This window comes from Mustela putorius, unplaced genomic scaffold (assembly GCF_011764305.1).
Source record: "Mustela putorius furo isolate JIRA1106 unplaced genomic scaffold, ASM1176430v1.1 tig00003834_pilon_pilon_pilon, whole genome shotgun sequence".
Classification (NCBI taxonomy): Eukaryota; Metazoa; Chordata; class Mammalia; order Carnivora; family Mustelidae; genus Mustela; species Mustela putorius.
Window position 1 is genome coordinate 61,052,566 of NW_025421987.1, and position 23,243 is coordinate 61,075,808.

Sequence of the window (23,243 nt, forward strand, 5' to 3'; positions counted from 1 at the left end):
ACAGGTCTGTGAATCACCAGGTTTAATCCGTAATTGCTGTTACCTCTTTTCGCTTCCCCAGAATTAGTTTCAAAATCTAAATGCTTTGCTTGGCTCTCCTGTTGGTTTATTGTGTAGATATAAATGTTCTCTCGAAAACATGCAAATAAGAAAAGTGCAAGTGTGTTACCTAGTGCATCTAATAAAACTCACCCAATTAATTCAGAATGACTTGGCACAAAGAAGGCTCCTGTCTGCTTCAGTTTTTCATTCTCCCTAGGATGCTAATTGTTTTTCTTCTGATAATCTTGTATTTTTGGCCTGAAGTCTAAAATCTGGCCTGCTGGGCTATGTGTCAGATTTGTAAATTAGATGACATCTGTTTTGAATATTATCATCTTTTATTTTCTTTCAAACTCTCCTCACTTATTCATATCCCCTTCAATTGTAAGGATCACACTTTGCTGGGTGCTTGAGACAAAAGTGTAGACACTTCTTCTTTGGGGACACAGATTAAAATTACTAAAGCTAAGTGGTCACAGTGAAATCTATTCAGGAAAAAGATGTTGGGAGAGAAGCCTTAGCAACCATCCCATAGAGGATGAGCAGCTAATATCAAAGGCTGGCTGTCCACACCAGCGTTTTGAGGTTCCCACTGAATAATTACAATCAATTAGAAGGAGATTGATAGTGAGTGTTGAACACTGGCAAAGTGAGTATTTTGAATCGAGAAAAGTAGAGGCAGTGGGGATGGTGGTGGTGGTGGTACATGGGATGAGTGGTGACATTTTTATTTCTTTGCATTTAATTTCTCTCTGTGTGTTTTTCCCCCAGAAAAATAATAAAAGGAGGAGAAACTTAAATGCATTCTCATACCTACAGATTCATATTTTAATAGTAAAATCTAATGTATATATTACATTAGCAGATTAAAATCTGCTATATATATGCGTGTGTGTGTATCTTAAAATCTTCTTTTCATGGGGGAATTTTTTATTGCTAACTGGGTTGGGCCTATTTATTAAGGATGAATTTTCTTGTTAGAATGCCCAAGGTAACACCCTTGTGTAACGTGTTTTTCCTTTATGTCAATATTTTTCACATATATACTCTTGCAGATGCCAACTAGCTTCTTGCAACTTTGAATTTGCAGAGGCAATAGAGATCATATAGAACACTGGCCAGAACGTATGCCTAAGCTTTCACATCTGATATACACATCGCTCATCACTGGACGAAGAAATAAGCAGACTGGCTATGCACAGAATTCAAAATGTCTCCAGGATCTAAACCAAATTTCTAAAACCACATCATCATGAAAATTGGCCAACAGTGACTTTGTGCTTGCATACAAATGACAAATCACCCCTTCATGATGCTGGCCTTGGATTTCTTGGATACCGCTGTGTTTAGGCTGTTGCTAGGCCAGTCATGGATCTGTAAAAATACTATTTTTGAATAGAATATATATATATAAGAGCAGTTCTCAAGTGTAAGCAATTTTTGTCTCTCAGGGGACACTTAGCAATGTCTGGATACATTTTTGGTTGCCACAGCTGAGGGGGAGGACTCCTACCAGCATCTACTGGGTAGAGTCCAGGGATACTGGCAGATATTATATAAGGCACAGGACAACCCCATAACCAAGGATTAATGAGCCTAAATTTCAATAGTACCAAGATTAGAAACCCTGGTTTGTAGGCATTTATGTATTGAACCAGCCAACAACAGATCAAAACTATGTCTGTGAGGGCAAAAGGGCACTTAGAAGAAAGCAGTCTTTTTGGATGAATAGCTATTGCTGACTTTGATGACCCTATTGGTCAGATAATACTCTCTGTGTAGAGTGGACTAAGAGATCCTTCCATTTGGGCTTCCCTCCTGCTCCTCTTTTCATGGTTGTTAGCATCATCTTCCATGAGTATGCAGTCCCTCAAACTATGTATCTCTGGGCTTTATCCATAATCTTCCCCTTCTCATTGCCCTACCTCTTGTTAGTAATCAGTTCCTCATAATTCTGCTCTCCTCATTATAATGATACTCCCTGCCTTCTTAGGTCCTCCACTACCACTTTAGTTCAGGCTCCCCTCAGAGCTGAAAGAGCCTGTTTATTAAGGTTCCAGTGATCCCATCCTGGTCACTCTCTAGCCATCTTGCTGCTCCAGCCAAATCCATTCAGTGCTCCACAGCTTTAGTCGCTTCCTCATTTCCCTGGTCCTACAGGGAATAGATATTTATCAAGTGCCTATCTGCTAATTACTCTGTTAGGAGCTGTAATCATTCTCTGGATTAAAACCTTTCCAAGCCTCCATTGCTGAAGGGATGAACGCCTCGCTTCTTGACACAGCATCTAAAAGCTTCTGATAATCTGTTTCACCTGACATTTCAGCTTACTCTCCCACCCTGCCCTGATGTACTTGCTCCAACCACAGTGAATCAATGGCTTTTCCTTAGTTTGGGTCACACACTCTTAAACCTCTAACTTTGCCCATGCTGTTCCCTGTATTTAAAGTATCCTTTCTACCCTTTTCTGAAAAACTCTCATTCATCCTGTGCAACTTCATCTAGTACCTAGAGAAATGCCTGGCCCGTGAAGCTGCTCAATAAATATGGAATGAAGTTAAATTTCACCTTCTCTCTAAAACATTCTATAATTTCCTGGCTATTAGTCAGTACATCTCTCATGCTCCACAGCCCGTTGTATGCACTTCTACCAAAATCCTGTCGCATACCTGACTGTGAATCCTTTGAGGGAAGGGATGGTGTCTTAGGTCCCTTGGAACCACAAGACTGTGCCAAAGTGGGCGTAAAGTGACCCTGATGATTAACTACTCACTTCTTATGTTTTTGGACTCCTTAATTCACACTGGAAATGGTATGCATCATTTGATATCCCCAAAACTCACAAAATTTGACATTGGTCTCCAATGAGCCCTGGCCCTGTTCTAGAACCGAATACCCTCCAGTCCATGGTGTGAAGATAAGGTCTGAGTCTGTCCTCTATCACCTTGTCACTGTTTAACCTTGGGAAGACATTTAACACCTCTCACCTCAAAATTAGAAGTATTTTTTCTTTTGTAAAATAGGAATGATATCTGCTTTTCTTACCTTGTGGAGCAGTCATGAGGATCAAATAAGATTACATGTTGGAAACTGTTTTTTAACTTCTAAGGATTATAAAACTTTCCAAGTGCTTCCCTATTCAAAATATAGCAAAATAAAATATAACACCTCCTTTAATCTTACATGATCTTTATTTTTTTCCAAAAATTTTCCCACAAACTTTGGCCAGTTTGATGCATTGTATCTACTCTCTCTCTTCAACCCCAGGAATTCTGTTTTCTTTACACCCATATCACTGGCGGTTCATTCATCACAATTTTCAATAATTTCCCATGGACACTCTTCTGTCCTTCCCTCACTGGACTTGACTTCAGTCCACCTCTCCCTGAGACATTCTCTTCATTGGAATCAGTGGATTCCTGAAGCATGGATTCTGATAATATCCTGCCATGTATAAAACCCCACAATACTTCTTAGCCTACAGAGTAAAATTCAAACTCCTTAGGAAGGTGTCAAGCCCACCATCCTGCAGTCTCTGCCTACCACTTCATTTGCATTACCTAATGTTACCCTCCTAACACATACCCTACCCATACAAAATGACTTCTGTTTCTAGAAAGTGTTGTTCTCTTTCACATGCCGCCCAAAAGACAGCCTGGTGCAATCTGGTCATCTTTTAGGACTTGGTTCAAAATATTATCTCTTCTGGGAAGCCTTCCTTGACCTAAGTTTTCTATTTCTCTTCATTCCATGCTGAAGTAGATATCCCCATCCTTGTGTCCCCATACTCCATGACCATGTCTTGATTAAGCATGACCTTCCCACTATTCTCTAGTTACCACTTAAATATTTATTTCCTCTACTAGACAGTGAGATCTATGGGTATAAGGAATATGTTTTATCTCTCTCTATGTGTCTAGCTTCTAGCAGAATTCCTGGTAAAAGCAAGCAATTGCTAAGTACTTCTTGACTAAATGAGTGATATAAGCATTATTTGTACTATATTCTTATTCCTTTGTCACATTTTGTGCACTTTTTAGAAATTTTTGTTTGTTTCACTCTGGTTTTCACAAATTTAGAAAAAATTCTGGCAAATGCTATAATTTACTCAGAAGCTATTCTGCATTGAGATAGTGGGTTTGGTTTTCTTTGGGAGGTTTGCCTACTGTCTGTGCTATACCTCCATAGGTTTATGACATGTCCCTGATGTACACAGGAGCTCTTGCTCACCTGCTGCTTTTGGCCTTGGCAGTTTCCAGTTGTTGGGTAAGGAGCCTGGCAATCGTGGTGAAGCTGTTGCTCATGCGGAAGATATCTCTGCTCTGAGGGCCCAGGATGGAGGAGAAAGCATCAGTGATACTCTTAATCTCCAGCAGGAGAATATGATGAAACGAATGTTCCATGTTGGCCAACTGACTCACCAGGAAAGGCAGGCAGCTCCTGGCTCTCTCCTGCCAAAAACAATAAAAAACAGTGTGCACTGTTGGTGGGAACATAAACTGGTACAGTTACAATGGAAAACAGTATGGAGGTTCCTCAAGAAATGAAAAAATATAACTACCTTATGGCCAGCAATCCCACTTCTAGGTATTTATCCAAAGGAAACAAAATCATTATCCCAAAGAGATTTCTGCACTCCCATGTTCATAGTAGCATTATTTGTTCATAATAGCCAGGACATGGAAACCACCAATGTGTCCATAAAAGGATCAACGGACAAAGGAAAATGTAGTATATATACACAATGGAATACTATTTATCCATAATCATGTCATTAAAAAAGAAGGAAATCCTGCCATTCACAACAACATAGATGAACCTAGAGAGCATTATGCTAAGTAAAATAAGCCACATAGAAAAGGACAAATACCATGTGGTATCATCTATATGCAGAAACAAACAAACAAACAAAAAAAAATGTTGAAGTTTAACTGAGAGAACCCTGAGGGGACTTGGGTAGGTGGGAGAAATAGGGAGAGGTTGTTCAAAGGGTGCAAGCTTACTTTTAGCTATAAGTTGAATAAGGTCATGTATAACATGGTGACTATAGTTGATAACACTGTATTATATAATTAAAATATGCTAAGAGAGTAGAACTTAAATGTTCTCATTTACCCCCCCCCAAAAAAGGTAAATATGTGTGGTGATGGATGCATCAATTGACTCTATATGGGAGAATCATCTCATAATGAATATGTATATCAAATCATCACATTATACTTATTAAATATCTTGCAATTGTACTAGTCAATTATACATCAGTTAAGGCTGGAGGGGAACTAAAGAACAATGAAAAAAAATCTGTATTTTAAAAGAAAAACACAGTTCCCTGACCAGCAGATAATGATTCTACGGGGAGCTGAGAGAGCTAGCTAAAGCTAAATAATGTCTCATTCACAATGCCTCTGAATTGGCTTCTTTGAGATTTTAACCTTTTTCCTGATGATGAGTAACAAACATTATTCCTTTCTTAAAAATACATCAAAAGGGGAGAGGAAGCAAGATGGCAGAGGATTAGGAGACTGAAATATCATTAGATCCCAGTAGTTCAGCTAGATATTTATCAAACCATTCTGAACACCTACAAACTCAACAGGGGATTGAAGAGAAGAAGAGCAGCAATTCTAGGAACAGAAAATCAACCACTTTCTGAAAGGTAGGACATGCAGAGAAGTGAATCCGAACCAACGGGAAGATAGACCATGGTGGCAGAGGGGCTGGCTCCCAGCAAGTGGTGAAGCAGTAGAGCACAATATCAGAACTTTTTGAAGTCTGCTCCTCTGGACATCACTCCAGAGGCTAAGCAGGGATGGAGCCCTCATGGGGACAGTGTGGTCTCAGGTCCCGTGGGGTCACAGAAAGACCAGGGGTGTACGAGTGTGACAGAGCTGCCAGGTATTGGAGTGGGGAAGCTGGTTATAGAGACAGAGCGGAGGAGTGAGCTCTCAGCTCAGGGTAACCTTGAACCACGATCTGAGGCACATTTGGGCTGCTGCTTTTTGAGCAGGGACCCCACAAGTGGCAGATCCAGAGAGACACCTCCTTCCTCCTCCAGGAGGAGTGGTACAGGAAGGCGCAGCAGGAATCTGCTGGGTTTGGAGACTCCAAAAGGGGCCATGTGCCAGAGACAGAAATGCTCAGTCACAAGATGGATGAGCTTGAAATGTGGCTGGAGATCAGTGAGATGGGAAAGTTTGACAGCTTTTCTCTGAAGGCACACTGAGAAGTGGGGCCCCGAGCTCTTGGCTCCTCTGGACTGGAGAATGGGAGGCCGCCATCTACATTCCTGTCCTCCAGAGCTCTATGAAAAGTGATTAGGGAACAAAAGCTCCCGAGAGCAAACCTGAGTAGATTACTTTGCCTGGCTCCCAGCAAGGGCAGTGCAGTTCGGCCTCAGGCAAAGATAGTTGATACTCACTGCAACAGACCCCTTCCCCAGAAGATCAGCAAGAACATCCAGCCAAGACCAAGCTCACTAATCAAGGAGAACAGCTGAACTCCAGAGCTAGGGGAAAACAATGCATAGAATTCATGGCTTTTTTTCCCCCATGATCCTTTAGTCTTGCAATTAAATTTTTTTAATTTTGTTTTTTTCTTAATCTACATTTTTAACTTTTCCTCTTTCTTCTTCTAACATTTTTTAACTATTTTATCTTATCAATACCTTTAAAAAATCTTTTTAAATTTTCATTGTTATAGTCATATTTTATCCTTTCATTGTATTTAACCTTACTTTTTTGTGCACATATACATTTCTTTCTTTAAAATTTAGGGGTACAATTTCTTCTAATAGATTAAAATACACACTAAATCTAGCACATGGCTTTGTTCTAGTCTTCAGCCTGATCACATTCTCCTCTTTTTTTTCTTTTCCAACCAAATTATTTTATCAATTCCTTTTTATAATCTTTTTAAATTTTCATCTTCATAGTCATATTCCATCTATTCATTATGTTTACCATTATTTTTGCATATATATGTTTACTTTCTTTAAAATTTTGGGAGGTGGTTTCTTCTAAGAGACCAGAATACACCCCAAAACAAGTGGGTGGCTCTGTTCTATTCACCAGTTATATATACATATATACATGGAAGATATTAGGGAATCCCTTTCTGGAGAAATAAAAGAACTAAAATCTAACCAAGTTGAAATTTAAAAAGCTATTAATGAGGTACAATAAAAAAATGGAGGCTTCTACTGCTAGGATGACTGAGGCAGAAGAGAGAATTAGTGATATAGAAGACCAAATGACAGAGAATAAAGAAGCTGAGCAAGAGAGAGACAAACAACTACTGGACCACAAGGGCAGAATTCAAGAGATAAGTGATACTATAAGACAAAACACTATTAGAATAATTGGGATCCCAGAAAAAGACAAAAGAGAGATAAGGGCAGAAGGCATATTGGACTGAATTATAGTAGAGAATTTCCCTAATATGGCAAAGGGAACAAGCAACAAAACCCAGGAGGCACAGAGGAAACCCCCCTCAAAATCAATAAAAATAGGTCCACACCCTGTCATCTAGTAGTAAAACTTAGAAGTCTTAGTGACAAAGAGAAAATCCTGAAAGCAGCTCAGGACAAGTGTTCTGAAACATACGCCAGTAGAAATACTAGATTGGCAACAGACTTAACTACCAAGACCTGACAGGCCGGAAAGGACTAGCATAATACATTCAGAGAAATAAATGAGACAAATATGCAGCCAAAAATACTATATCCAGCTGGGTTGTCACTGAAAATAGCAGGAGAGATAAAAAGCTTCCAGGACAAACAAAAATTAAAAGAATTTGCAAACACCAAACTAGCCCTACAGGAAATATTAAAAGGGGTCCTCTAAGCAAAGAGAGACCCTAAAAGTAATAGAACAGAAAGGAACAGAGACAATACACAGTAACAGTCATCTTACAGGCATTATAATGGCACTAAATTCATATCTTTCAATAGTTACCCTGAATGTAAATGGGTTAAATGCCCCAATAAAAAGACACAGGGTATCAGAATGGATAAAAAAACAAGATCCATTGATATGCTGTCTACAAGATTACCATTAATGGACATCAAAAGAAGGCTGCAGGGGGGGGGGGCAATCCTTATATCAGATAAATTAGATTTTAAACCAAGACTATAATAAGAGATAAGGAAGGAAACCATATCATACTTAAAGGGTCTGACCAATAAGAAGATCTACAATTTTAAATATCTATGCCCCTAAAATGGGACCAGCCAACTATATAAACCAATTAATAACAAAATCAAAGAAACACATCAACAATAATACAATAATAGTAGGGGACTTTAACAACCCCTCACTGAAATGGACAGATCATCTAAGCAAAAGATCAACAAGAAAATAAAGGCTTTAGATGACACACTTGACCAGATGGACATCACAGATATATTCAGAACATTCCATCCCAAAGCAACAGAATACACATTCTTCTCTAGTGCACATAGAACATTCTCCAGAATAGATCACATCCTGGGTCACAAATCAAGTCTCAACCAGTACCAAAAGATTGGGATCATTCCCTGCATATTTTCAGACCACAATGCTCTGAAGCTAGAACTCAACCATAAGAAAGTTGGCAAGAACTCAAATACATGGAAGCTAAAGAGTTTTCTACTAAAGAATGAATGGGTCAATCAGGAAATTAAAGAAAAATTTAAAAATTCATGGAAACAAATGAAAATGAAAACACAACTGTTCAAAATGTGTGGGGTACAGAAAAGGTGGCTCTGAGAGAAAAGTATATAGTGATACAAGTTTTTCTCAAGAAACAAGAAAGGTCTCAAGTACACAAGTTAGTCCTACACCTAAAGGAGCTGGAGAAAGACCAGCAAAAAAAAAGTCTAAACCCAGCAAGAGAAGAGAAATAATAAAGATCAGAGCAGAAATCAATGAACCAACAGAATAGTAGAACAAATCAACGAAACTAGGAGCTAGTTCCTTGAAAGAATTAATAAGATTGATAAACCCCTGGCCAGACTCATCAATAAGAAAAAAGAAAGGACCCAAATTAATAAAATCATGAATGAAAGAGGAGAGCTCACAACAAGCACCAAAGAAATACAAACAATTATAATAACATATCATGAACAACTATGTGCCAGCAAATTTGACAATCTGGAAGAAATGGATGCATTCCTAGAGCCATATAAACTACCAAAACTGAACTAAGAAGAAGAAATAGAAAACCTGAACAGACCCATTCCCAGTAAGAAGATTGAAGCAGTCATCAAAAATCTCCCAACAAATAAGAGCCCAGGGCCAGATGGGTTTCCAGGGAAATTCTACCAAACATTTAAAAAAGAATTTATACCTATTCTCCTGAAACTGTTAAAAAAAAAAAAAAAGAAATGGAAGGAAAACTTCCAAATTCATTTTATGAGGCCAGCATTACCTTAATCCCAAACCAGACAAAGACCCCATCAAAAAGGAGAATTACAAACCAATATCCTCAATGAACACAGATGCAAAAATTCTCACCAAAATACTAGCCAATAGGATCCAACAGTACATTAACAGGATTATTCACCACAACAAAGTGGGATTTATTCCTGGGCTGCAAGGTTGGTTCAATATCCACAAATCAATGTGATACAATACATTAATAAAAGAAAGAACAAGAACCATATGATACTCTCAATAGATGCTGAAAAAACATTTGGCAACGTACAGCATCCTTTCTTGATCAAAACTCTTCAAAGTGTAGGGACAGAGGATACATACCCAATATTATCAAAGCCATCTATGAAAAACCCACAGTGAATATCATTCTCAATGGGGGAAAACTGCAAAATTTTCCACTAAGGTCAGGAACACAGCAGCAATGTCCACTATCACCACTGTTATTCAACATAGTACTAAAAAAGTCCTAGCCTTGGCAAACAGACAACAAAAGGAAATTAAAGGCATATGAATCAGCAAAGAAGAAATCAAACTCTCACCTTTTGCAGATGATATGATACTTTATGTGGAAAACCCAAAAGACTCCACTCCAAAACTGCTATTAACTCATACAGGAATTCAGTAAAGTGTCTGGATATAAAATCAATGCACAGAAATCAGTTGCATGTCTATACACCAAGAGCAAGGGAGAACAAAGCGAAATTAAGAAGTCGATCCCATTTACAATTGCACCAAAAACCATAAGATACCTATGAATAAACCTAATCAAATAGGCAAAGAATCTGTACTCAGAAAACTATAAAGTACTCATGAAAGAAATTGCGGAAGACACAAAGAAATGGAAAAATGTTCCATGCTCATGGATTGGAAGAACAAATATTGTGAAAATGTCTAAAAGCAATCTACACATTTAATGCAATCCCTCCCAAAATACCATCCATTTTTTTCAAAGAAATGGAACAAATAATCCTAAAATTTATATGGAACCAGAAAAGACCCTTGAATAGCCAGAGGATAGTTGCAAAAGAAAGCCAAAGTTGGTGGCATCATAATTCCAGACTTCAAGCTCTATTACAAAGCTGTCATCATCAAAGCAGTATGGTACTGGCACAAAAACAGACACATAGATCAATGGAACAGAATAGAGAGCCCAGAAATAGACCCTCAACTCTATGGTCAACTAATATTTAACAAAGCAGGAAAGAATGTCCAATGGAAAAAGGACAGTCTCTTCAACAAATGGTGTTGGGAAAATTGGACAGCCACATGCAGAAAAATGAAATTAGACCATTTCTTAACATCACACACAAAAACAGAGTCAAAATGGATGAAAGACCTCAATATGAGACAGGAATCCATCAAAATCCTTGAGGAGAACACAGGCAGCAACCTCTTCGACCTCAGCCACAGCAACTTCTCCCTAAAAACATCACCAAAGGCAAGGGAAGCAAGGGCAAAAATGAACTATGGGGACTTCATCAAGATCAAAAGCTTTTGCACAGCAAAGGAAACAGTCTAAAGACCAGAAGACAACTGACAGACTGGGAGAAGACATTCGCAAATGACATATCAGATAAAGGGCCAGTATTGAAAATCTATAAAGAACTTGCCAAACTCAATACCCAAAGAACAAATAATCCAATCAAGAAATGGGCAGAAGACATGAACAGACATTTCTGCAAAGAAGAAATCCAGTCGCCAACAGACACATGAAAAAATGCTCCACATCACTCGGCATTGGGGAAATACAAATCAAAACCACAATGAGATACCACCTCACACCAGTCAGAATGGCTAAAATTGACAAGTCAGGAAATGACAGATGTTGGCAAGGATGTGGAGAAAGGGGAACCCTCTACACTGTTGGTGGGAATGAAAGCTGGTGCAACCACTCTGGAAAACAGCATGGAGTTTCCTCAAAGGGTTGAAAATAGAGGTACCCTATGACCCAGCAATCACACTACTGGGTGTTTACCCTAAAGATACAAATGTAGTGATCCAAAGGAGCACGTGCACCCAAATGTTTATAGCAGCAATATCCACAATAGCCAAACTATGGGAAGAACCTAGATGTCTATCAACAGATAACTGAATAAAGAAGATATGGTGTGTATACACACACACACACACATGCACGCATACACAATGAAATACTATGCAGCCATCAAAAGAAATGAAATCTTGCTATTTGCAATGATATGGATGGAACTAGAGGGTAATATGCTGAGCAAAACAAGTCAATCAGAGAAAGGCAATTATCATATGATCTCTCTGATATGAGGATTTTGAGAGCCAGGGTAGGGGATTGTTGGGGTAGGGAAGGAAAAAATGAAACAAGATGGAATTGGGAGGGAGATAAGCCATGAGACTCAATCTTACAAAACAAACTGAGGGTTTCTGGGGGGTAAGGGGATAGGGTGGTTAGATTATGGACATTGGGGAAGGTATATGCTGTGGTGAGTGCTGTGAAATACATATACCTGACGATTCACAGACCTGTACCCCTGGGGCAAATAATACATTATATGTTAATAAAAATAATTTTAAAAAATACATCAGTAGACTCATTTGCCTATCTTGTCAAGTCAAAACCTCTTGACTACCACTGAAGATCTCACTCCATGCATCCACTCTTCCCAACTTTGTGTCCTCCTCAGGGCAGTGTCCAGGTCTGTGATTCAGTAATTGCCTGCAAGGGGGAGGCTGGTCAGTGGCACCCTTGATCCATCCTTCTGTCAGGTGGTGCCATGGTGTGCAACGTTTACCTCCTCTCCCCAGGGTATTTTCACTCATTTGTTCATTTTAAGCATCTTTCAACATGTTATGACTTCTATGTGCCTGGTCAAGTGACCAGATCATATTATCTACCTGTAGTCAAGTTAATGCTCACAAATGAGTAAACTCAGTTCCTTTAGAGAAACAGAAGATGAAAGACAATATGAATAATGCAGGCATGAGTACAAAACAGGCAAAATGTCTTAGCTGATAGGTCTCCTATATCTATCTCTTCCTGAACCATGAGGTACCATGATTAATCCAACATGAATGGAAGTTAGCCAAGAAATTCAAAATTATCAAAGGATAGTTGAACCATATATTTGTACCCAATATAAATGATGATATACAATTAATAAAGATAATTTTAAATATATGGTTTATTTCATCTTTAATTCCTCCTTTAAAATCCTTTTTTAATGTATTAAAAAACTGTTTATTATGTTACTCTAGTAGAAAATATATATAATTATAAATAAACATTTGCTGGAAATTGATGTTCCAAATCCTTTTGAGTGATGGGTGTACAGGTCTAAATTACTTTTCTATCTTGATATTCCCTTCTACCCTTTTTTCCAGCACTTAAGCCTTAATTTCTTTCCAGACATAACTTCTACCCTATCTCCTCCATGAAGCCATTCCTACTGACCTTTTCTGTCTGAATTTTCACTGCGTTATAGACTTTTTAAAGAATTTCATTAGTACTTGATTGCATTTGATTATTTGCGTATTCATGTTTAATTTAATCACCAGGTAGGTATTGCATGCTTAAAATATGCCTGCGCTAGATTCTAGATGACAAAGGTGAAGAGGTGGACTCTGCCTTGGAGGGACTTGCAATTCCCCCTTCCATTTATAATTCACTAATGGTTGCATATACCAGTCAGGTCTCCTAAAGGGGCTCTTTCTCAACATCAATCATCAGCCTGGCACAGAATTGAGTCTGTAGAGCCTACACCCAGTGTATAAGTCTTGTTTCACTCATTTAAGCAAAACCTATATGCCAAAATATGACTTTATAAATAAAATATATAGTTGCAAAGGAATTTTGTGCTTTACAAGAAGTATTTATTACAGAACAGATTTAAGTAGTTAAGTTCCCTAGTCTTTAATACTTAATTAGGTTTTCAAGGATTTCTTGTACAACTGCACTGGAACACATCTCTTGGGGATGTGGAGTACAGCTGCCAATCAATCCCTTAATAATTATTTCTTAAGAGCCAGTCAGTCACAGTGCTCTGTCTGGGTGTATGGGAAGATTTCATGAGCCGGACATCTAATGAAGAGACATTTATTCATTAAAGGATAAGAATGTTAGATGACTAAAAAGTAGAGGTTGTTGGAACAAGTTCCTGACAGCCTATTTGATACCTTGGCTCATACAATTGCCAAGTTGCAGAGTGACAGTTGAATGCTCTTGAGTCTAATAGGTTATTTTGCGAAACATAGATGCTTTCATTCACGCAAGGTCTCCATATGTGAATTCACAGTATGCAATGCATCACAGGGACATTTTCCATTCCCCATTTAAAGGCAAAACCTGAATTTGGGGGCCCCTACCATGTGCCAGGCTCAGTTTCAGGAGCTAGGAAAACATTACTGAAGGAAAAGGATAAAAACCCCTGCCATCACAATGAGGCAAGCAGACAATAAACAAAATACTTATGTAAAATATATCATGTGTTGGAAAAAGAAATACGCGTCAAAGAAAAATGAAGCAGGATGGGGAGTCGCAGGGAGGGGAGTCAATGTTAAATAGTGTAAGAAGATATGGTCCATATATACAATGGAATATTACACCTCCATTGGAAAGGATGAATATCCAACTTTTGTATCAACATGGATGGGATGGAGGAGATTATGCTGAGTGAAGTAAGTCAAGCAGAGAGAGTCAATTATCATATGGTTTCACTTATTCACGCAGAATAAGGAATAACATGGAGGACATTAGGAGAAGGAAAGGAAAAGTGAATAGGGGGAAATCAGAGGGGGAAATGAACCATGAGAGACTGTGGACTCTGAGAAACAAATTGAAGGTTTTGGAAGGGAGGGGGATGATGGGATAGGTGAGCCTGGTGGAGGAGGGCTCTGGGTGTGGTGCATAAACAATGAATCTTGGAACACTGAAAAAATAAAATAAAAAAATAGTGTAAGGCGGTCAGATCTCAGAAAGAAGGTGACATTTGGATTTTACTGAATTTTAGAATCTAAACTCAACATTCTCAGTAGCTACAGAAAATAACTATAGTAACACTTGTCGTGCTCGATACAGGGAGGTTAGGAAGATATGAAATTTGGCACGTGGGGCACTTTACTACAGAGAATGTCATTTCAAATTTCAAGTAACTTCTCTCTTCACCTTCAGAATCAGATTCTTCTTTCAGCACTTTTTAAAACCATGGCACAAACATTTCATTTGCTTATCCAAGAAGTGTCCTTATGGTTTTATTAAGGATTCTTCCTACTATAAAAATTAGCAAGCCCCCCTTTTTTTTAAAATATTTTATTTATTTGTCAGAAAGAGAAAAAGATGGAGCACAAGCCAGGGCGTGGGAGGCGGCAGGCAGAGGGAGAAGCAGACTCCTTGCTGAGAAAGGAGCCTGACTCAGAGCTGAGTCCCAGGACCCAGGACCCTAGGATCATGAACAGAGCCAAAGGTACATGTTTAACTGACGGAGCCATCCAGGTGTCCCTAACAAGCCCTTTCTTTAAAGCATGTGTCTTCCTAAAGGTGAAAGGGACTGTGTGGGTATTTTCTGAAACCAATACAATTCTGTATGGTCTTCTGGCAGCCAAATTGAGCTGAAGGGAAAATTAATCACAGTGCAGGAACACGAAAAATTATAACTGCTCTGGAACTAACATATGAAACCAAGCCAACCTCACATCGTTTGTTTGAAACCTTGGAGAATGTCCATGTACCTTACAGGGGTAACAGATGTGATTTTGGATTAGAAAGTGTGGTGTTAGGGTAGGAAGGGGGTTTGAAGATTCTGATTTCTTTCTCAACTCCATGATATTTTGTCTCTGGGGAGCCAGTGACTTCATTTTTTCTGTTTTCAGTCATTCCACTGGGGGTAAGGTCAGCAGCACCTGTACGCCTTAATTGCATGCCTGAGTTCATCCCTTCTGACAAACTATTTATTATAAAAATAATAATAGCTGACCCACAGGGTATACTTAATCTAAGTGCCAAGCCTATTTGGCACACTTTTTATGTGTTTATTCATGAAATCCTCCCAATAATACTCTGAGAGGAGTACTGTGATCACTTTCATTTTATAAGGAGGAAACTAAGGCACAAATAGAAGACTAACTTGCTCAGGGTCACATATGCCTTTTCTGCCTCTAAAGTTGTGTACTTGCTGGGGATACCCACAGTCCCTCCCGTCCAAAGACCCCAGCCCCCTCACACACATATTTTTCTACTTTTTGTTTCTACATCTTGCTTATCGTCAGTTATATGGTCCTTGATTTTGTGATATACACATCGTAAATGCACCGTGAATACAAGAGAGAGCAGCAGATCTAAAATTTTTTGGTTTCTGAATCTCCTTACTCTGTTAAACATCACAGGCGACCCCAGAGAGTTTTTGTTGATCTGAGTTTTATCTATTCCTATGTGCCCTATATTGTCACATGTATTAAGTTAAAACTGAGAAATCAAAAGTAAAACAAAACAAAAAACAAAAAAGAACATGGCTGATGGCACTTTGGGTTGTCAACCCTGGGGAATGGGAGGAAGAGCTGGTTGTCCAGTCAGTCCGGAGGGGATGGAGCCAAGAGATGTTGATAAACATCATACATCGGGCAGGACAGCTCCCCGCCACCAAGAATTATCTGGCTCAAAATGTCAATAGTGCCAAAGCTAAGAAACCCTGAGTTAAGTGAAACTGGCTTTTTGTTCGCTTTTTCCTGTGAAGGTGTGGTGCTAAAGAACTTAAAAAGCCTGTTGGTGCCCTTGCCTGCATGGGTGCTGAGGCATTAGCAGTTTTACCCGCCATGGTTCTTGTCTTTCCAGCACAAATGTCAACACAGTGCAAACGGCCAATGATGTATGAGTGTTACTGTGAAAATAACTTTGACCTCACGGATCCCCTGATGGGGTCTCAGGGGTCCAGAAACCACACTGAGAATTGATGAACGAGAATCAAGGGTCAGCAAACTTTTTCTGTAACGGACCTGATAGTAAATATTTCTAGCTTTAGGGGCCATATGATCTCTGTGGTGGGAAAACAGCTCCAGACAATAAGTAAATGAGCGGGTATGATTAGATTTGGCCTACAGGCAGTCATTTGCTGACCCCTGAACTAGATTATGTGCTTACAAAATTGCCTTGGCTGTACCATTCATTTTTATCAGTGTTATTCATTTTGTTTTTAAAATAACTCTACTCCCACCTCATAAAGCTCCCCTGGTATTCTTTGTCAGGATCACAGAATGCAGCTCAGAAAGCGGTCAAAAATGAGAAATGTGGGAGCCTGTCATGAGGATGATAGTTTCTCTTTCTTAAGCATTCACTCTGTGCCAGGTACTTGGCATGTGGTTCCTCAATCCTTAACTACAAATCTCGCAAAATGGCTATCAGGGGATGGTACTGATGACAAAGGGGCGAATCACTTGACCAACGTCACACAGGTGAGACAGTCCTAACAGCTGAGCAAAGAGAGAATCAAGAGTTGCCTGATTACAGAGTTTGAATGTTTCCACTTCTGGTGTGTAGTGCAGCCCTGTGTGCTGAAAGCTTCCCTGCCTTCCACCCTCTGCAGGCATCACCAGTTGATATAGCGCTCTTCTCTGCTGAACCTAGAAGCTTCTCGAGACCTCTCCTCAACGCCGTCTCCCCTGTGAGTGCTACTTAGCTCAGGGTTCACATTAGAGTACCTGAGAAGCTTCTAGAATAATTCCTTTTTAAAAAAATTTTTTATTTTTTATAAACATATATTTTTATCCCCAGGGGTACAGGTCTGTGAATCACCAGGTTTACACACTTCACAGCACTCACCAAAGCACATACCCTCCCCAATGTCCATAATCCCACCGCTTCTCCCAAACCCCCTCCCCCTAGCAACCCTCAGTTTGTTTTGTGAGATTAAGAGTCACTTATGGTTTGTCTCCCTCCCAATCCCATCTTGTTTCATTTATTCTTCTCCTACCCACTTAAGCCCCCATGTTGCATCACCACTTCCTCATATCAGGGAGATCATATGATAGTTGTCTTTCTCTGCTTGACTTATTTCACTAAGCATGATACGCTCTAGTTCCATCCATGTTGTCGCAAATGGCAAGATTTCATTTCTTTTGATGGCTGCATAGTATTCCATTGTGTATATATACCACCTCTTCTTTATCCATTCATCTGTTGATGGACATCTAGGTTCTTTCCATAGTTTGGCTATTGTGGACATTGCTGCTATAAACATTCGGGTGCACGTGCCCCTTTGGATCACTACGTTTGTATCTTTAGGGTAAATACCCAATAGTGTAATTGCTGGGTCATAGGGCAGTTCTATTTTCAACATTTTGAGGAACCTCCATGCTGTTCCAGAGTGGCTGCACCAGCTTGCATTCCCACCAACAGTGTAGGAGGGTTCCCCTTTTTCCGCATCCTCGCCAGCATCTGTCATTTCCCGACTTGTTGATTTTAGCCATTCTGACTGGTGTGAGGTGATATCTCATTGTGGTTTTGATTTGTATTTCCCTGATGCCGAGTGATATGGAGCACTTTTTCATGTGTCTGTTGGCCATCTGGATGTCTTCTTTGCAGAAATGTCTGTTCATGTCCTCTGCCCATTTCTTGATTGGATTATTTGTTCTTTGGGTGTTGAGCTTGCTAAGTTCTTTATAGATTCTGGACACTAGTCCTTTATCTGATATGTCGTTTGCAAATATCTTCTCCCATTCTGTCAGTTGTCTTTTGATTTTGTTAACTGTTTCCTTTGCTGTGCAAAAGCTTTTGATCTTGATGAAATCCCAATAGTTCATTTTTGCCCTTGCTTCCCTTGCCTTTGACGTTGTTCCTAGGAAGATGTTGCTGCAGCTGAGGTCGAAGAGGTTGCTGCCTGTGTTCTCCTCAAGGATTTTGATGGATTCCTTTCGCACATTGAGGTCCTTCATCCATTTTGAGTCTATTTTTGTGTGTGGTGTAATTCTAGAATAATTCTAATGCCAGTAACACCCCACCCCCATTCTTATTTAATCTCATTATAATAGGTGGAGTTAAGGCATAGGACTTTTTTAAACCTCCCAGATAATTCTCATGTGCAGACAGGGTTGAGAATCACTCTTCTGTACAGAGCCACAAATCTTTTTTTTTTTTTTTCTCTTTTTTTTATTTCATTTTTTTTTAGACCCGCCCGCCGACCGCCCCCTTCCCCCAACCCCGGGCGCGGGGCAGGGTGGGGGACGCGGCCGAGAGGGCAGCGGGGACCGGGAAGCGGGCCCGCGGAGAGGAAGGAAGGAGAAGGAACACACCCGGCTCCCGCTGCGGCAGGGGCGGCGGGACGCCTGACAAACCCTTGTGTCGAGGGCTGACTTTCAATAGATCGCAGCGAGGGAGCTGCTCTGCTACGTCAGAGCCACAAATCTTAGAGAAGTTGAGGATTTGTTGATTTCGGAAATGTGGATTAAATCTTAAAGTCCACACTTTTTCTCCTCTATCATTTGTCAATGTACAGAAAAATAATGTAAAAGAGTATATTTAGCTGCCTGAATGGACATATTTAATTTCTTGGGCATCTGCTATTTTTGCTTTTTTATTGGGTTAAGTCATTATATTTCTTCACAGCTCAACTCTGAAGTCTCTTCACACCAAAGAGACACAGGGACATTAGAAATGTAAATCAAATGAACTTATGGTTAATGCTTTCTCAATCAAGTGTTGCCAGAGAGGCCTTAGGTTTTGCTCATGAACCCTTAGAAGTATGAGTGGGGCCAGGGGGGCTTAATGGTATATGTATTTTATAAGTCTCTTTCCTAATGATGGTAGGATTACTAGCTCCAGAGCAAGATCTGAAGGGTCTGTATGGGCCCCAACCCCACCATAATTCTTTGGCTTCGAGAAATTCCAGAGTAGGGGACTAACTCTTTCCAGTTTGCCCTGGGATTTTTCAGCTGTCGCACTTGAAAGTCCCTCATCCTGGGAAATCCCTTAATCAAAGGCATATGGGCAAATTGAGATAGTTGGTCACTTATTTGGCCGTTTGTGAGAAGGTGGGAAATTATTGCAGCTCAGAGGATTCTGCTCCATAGACTCACATTGTTGGTGATATGATGATACATCCCCATATATCCCCCTCTCTGTATGTGTATCTGTGTGAACACTGAACTAGCAAATACAGAAGTATTGTTTCTAGTATACAGGGCTAGGTTCTCATGAGCCTCTGGTCATACATCTTCATCAACTGAGGAGTATATAGCCTTGTTTTATGTGTGTTAAAGACATCTTAATATATATTGTTAATTCATTTAAAATGAACTCACAGACAACAGTACTGTAACTCATGCCTGGACGAAGCTTGTTCTAACACATACATTTTCTCCATAAGGCACATCACAGCCTTCTTATACTTGGAAACACTAGACAGCACTTCAGTGCTACACTTGTAGGACGTTTTAAACAGCAAAATCACCAGGAAAAAAGACAAAGATGAGAAAAATGTGACACTAAATAGACCATGAAAAGAACAGACATTTGTATGAGAGCTGAAGTAAGAAGGCAAAATAGCACCTTGTTCCACTTCAATTGGGTGACTCAAATTTTTTGCTGTTCTGTGCAGGTCTGTGGATGATCTCAGAAGCACCTTGAGTATTGATCTGGGATTACAAACACATTTTACTGGGGGGTGAATCCACAAACATGAAATCAGTGAGGAAGACAGAAAGATGGGAGGAAGGAAGGAAGAAAGGAAGGTAGGAGAGAAAATGGGTCGGTAGGTTGGTAGGAGGATCTATTATTGATTAATCTCAGATCTTTGTGGATCTCCTATAAAAGGAAATACCTGCTTTTACCTTGGTTGGCCTGAATTGAAAGACACTCTAAATTGTTAACACATGACTTTGCATAAACCATTGCAATCATGCACAGAGAAATGTTAGTTCACCTTTACTAAGGTCAGATGGAGTATGGTTTCCAGCACATCTCCCAGTTTGTCTTTTCCTGTACTTTCCATCATCAGCAAGTCTCTTATTGTTTTTAAACTAATTGAAATTTTCTTTAAGTGGGAGTTTACTACACATCCAAATCCATTTGAACTGCATTTTTCACCACATATTAATTCTTCTCCCCATTACAGATATTTTTGTTTATGTGACCCAACTCGGGTGTGTAGATTGAAGACTGGGCATAGTCATCTGCTTTTTGCTTACAACTCAGTATTTATAGAAGATGAAGAAAATACGGGTAACATTGACATTCTGAAATCCTTTTTTCTTTCTTTCTTGGTTCTCCATATAAAAGGGAAAAAAAGATGTTAGAAAAATGCCATTAAAATAAGGGATCCAGGGCGCCTGGGTGGCTCAGTGGGTTAAGCCGCTGCCTTCGGCTCAGGTCATGATCTCAGGGTCCTGGGATCGAGTCCCGAATCGGGCTCTCTGCTCGGCAGGGAGCCTGCTTCCTCCTCTCTCTCTCTCTGCCTGCCTCTCTGCCTACTTGTGATCTCTCTCTGTCAAATAAATAAATAATAAAAATCTTTAAAAAAATTTTAAAAAATAAAATAAAATAAGGGATCCATCTGGTTTGGGATACCACACTATGCAGCCCTCCCTGAATGAGAATTGCAACTCTTTTATGTGAAAAAAATTTTAATTGGTAGGAATCACCTTGGAGCAGGTAAAGTTGCACTTGCTGATGGTCTATGGTTCTTTGTCCTATTAACTAGAAGATTTTTGGCATCTTCTACTCTGTTTTCTATTTGGAATTTGAGGTATTAACCTTTAAGATAAAATTCCAAAATTCGATTCCCTGGTGAGTTTATAATCACTCTTTTTAGAAAATCCAAAATGGCAACTGAGTCCGAGTCATAAGAGACCTGTTTGCGTTGCTTTTCTGTTGGATTCAGCTGCTCTGCCTGAGCAATGTGTGAAATTTCCCCATTCTAGCCTTTGCTCAGACCGATCCTGGAGATTCGTAGCTCTTTCTGAGATATCTTCAAGCAACAACCTAAATTGTTCCACTGCATAAAATCTCTTGAAATCTTTCTTTCCTCATGTAAAATAGAAATGATAAGTAAGAGACTAGCGAGGCAAAAATAAGAAGAGTATTGGCTATTCAAATTGTCAATAAATATGAGAGATTTTCTTTGGATAAATATTCACAGAGAAAACTCCGCTCTCAGAGAACAGAATGGTGGCAGTAGCACGTAAAGCTCACACAACGATGCCTCATTTTCTGAGCAGGCATTGGTGGTCACAAACTGGGCTCGGAGGCTCCTTCCTGAGTTTGAATTATGGCACTGTGATGGCCAGTCATGGACCTTGGGTAAGTTACTTAACTCTCTATGTCTTGGCTTATAAAACATTAATAAGCAGTGCCTGCTCTATCCAGCAGCTCTGAGGATTCAATCGGTTAAAAAAACAAAGCATTCAGAACAATGCTTGGCAGGTGGAATGCTAAATAAATGTTAGCTATTACTGTTTGAGTAACAAAAATGGTAAATGCAAATGCAGGGATATTTGAATTATCACAAAACTAAAACAAGCTGTCTCTAAAGCAATATATCTCCTCAAATTTTCCTGGTTAACTTATCTTGTGAATTGATAAAGATCTAGAAATGTCCCAAACCCCAATATCAGCAAATATGAGCCAACTACAAAAACTGTTTACCTAGAAGTGAAATAGGCTCTACATTTTACTGAAAAATTTTTAAATTTTTTAAAACACTTTTTAATTTTTTAAAATGTTTTAATTTAAATTTAATAAAATTTAAAATGCTTAAAATTTTTAAATGTTACATGATTAAATAAAAACACCGTACAATTTAAGATTTTCTTAGTGATTTGAGCCAAGTTTAGCTCATTATCTATAGATATCTAGATATTTTGCTCTTTGCAATTATTCCCCAGTCTTTTTCAATATTTTCCTGTCTAAAGTAAAACTATCCTATTATTTTAACATTTTCAACCCCACAAAAAGTTAGTTATTGAAGTTGGCAAGGCAGTAATTGTCAAGCTATCCAGTAATCTATACATGCCAAGATAACAGTACAACTAATAAATTTACTCTTTAAATGTTATGTTACTCAAAGATATGTTCTTCTAGCCTTAAAAATTAGCATAAAAATATATGCAAAATGCTTGCACAGTAAGTAGGGATCAAATGTCTTTAGTTCATAAATATCAAAAGCTAAGATTCAATACATTTTTTAACAGAACATTGAAAGGGAAAAATGCTTGAAATCTTTTGTGAAACAAAGTAGAGAATAAATAAATAAAAACATTGTTGGGCGCCTGGGTGGCTCAGTGGGTTAAGCCACTGCCTTCGGCTCAGGTCATGATCTCAGGGTCCTGGGATCGAGTCCCGCATCGGGCTCTCTGCTCGGCAGGGAGCCTGCTTCCCTCTCTCTCTCTCTGCCTGCCTCTCTGTCTACTTGTGATCTCTCTCTGTCAAATAAATAAATAAAATCTTAAAAAAAAAAAAAAACATTGTTAATGTTCAGTTAGGCAGAAAATCCTCCAATTTTGAGCTGATTTTTTAAATAACATTCCAAAAAGTCACATTCTTCAATTCTTCCTTTTGACCTCTGATCAATTTTGACCTCAATTTTTCCATATATCGGCTTAGAGTAATTGAACATATTTTTGTTCCCATTCATAAATAAAAATTCTATTACAATGTAAATGTATTCACATATTATAAATGATCATTTAATCCAATGTAAATGAAATGAGTTCCCATCTTTTTCTTCTTATTTTTTATTTAGTTTGCATTATTTCCGGAATACGTAGTTTCTGTGGGGACATGGGAGAGTAATAAATCATGCCAAGTAAAACAATGCCATCCAGGCAAAACAATTT

The 23,243-nt window shown here is 39.1% G+C and overlaps 1 protein-coding gene across 6 annotated transcripts in view; it reads right to left on the reverse strand.

Moving 5' to 3' along the window:
- Nucleotides 1-23,243, reverse strand: part of VEPH1 (ventricular zone expressed PH domain containing 1) — a 242,823-nt gene that overhangs the window by 122,100 nt on the left and 97,480 nt on the right. For 5 of the 6 annotated variants that reach the window (XM_004755625.3, XM_004755627.3, XM_004755626.3 and 2 more), the window contains exon 7: nucleotides 4,273-4,493. In XM_004755625.3, coding sequence (XP_004755682.1) covers nucleotides 4,273-4,493 — 221 coding nt within the window. The remainder of the gene's footprint in view (nucleotides 1-4,272; nucleotides 4,494-23,243) is intronic. The other variant, XM_013057757.2, reaches the window with a different exon arrangement.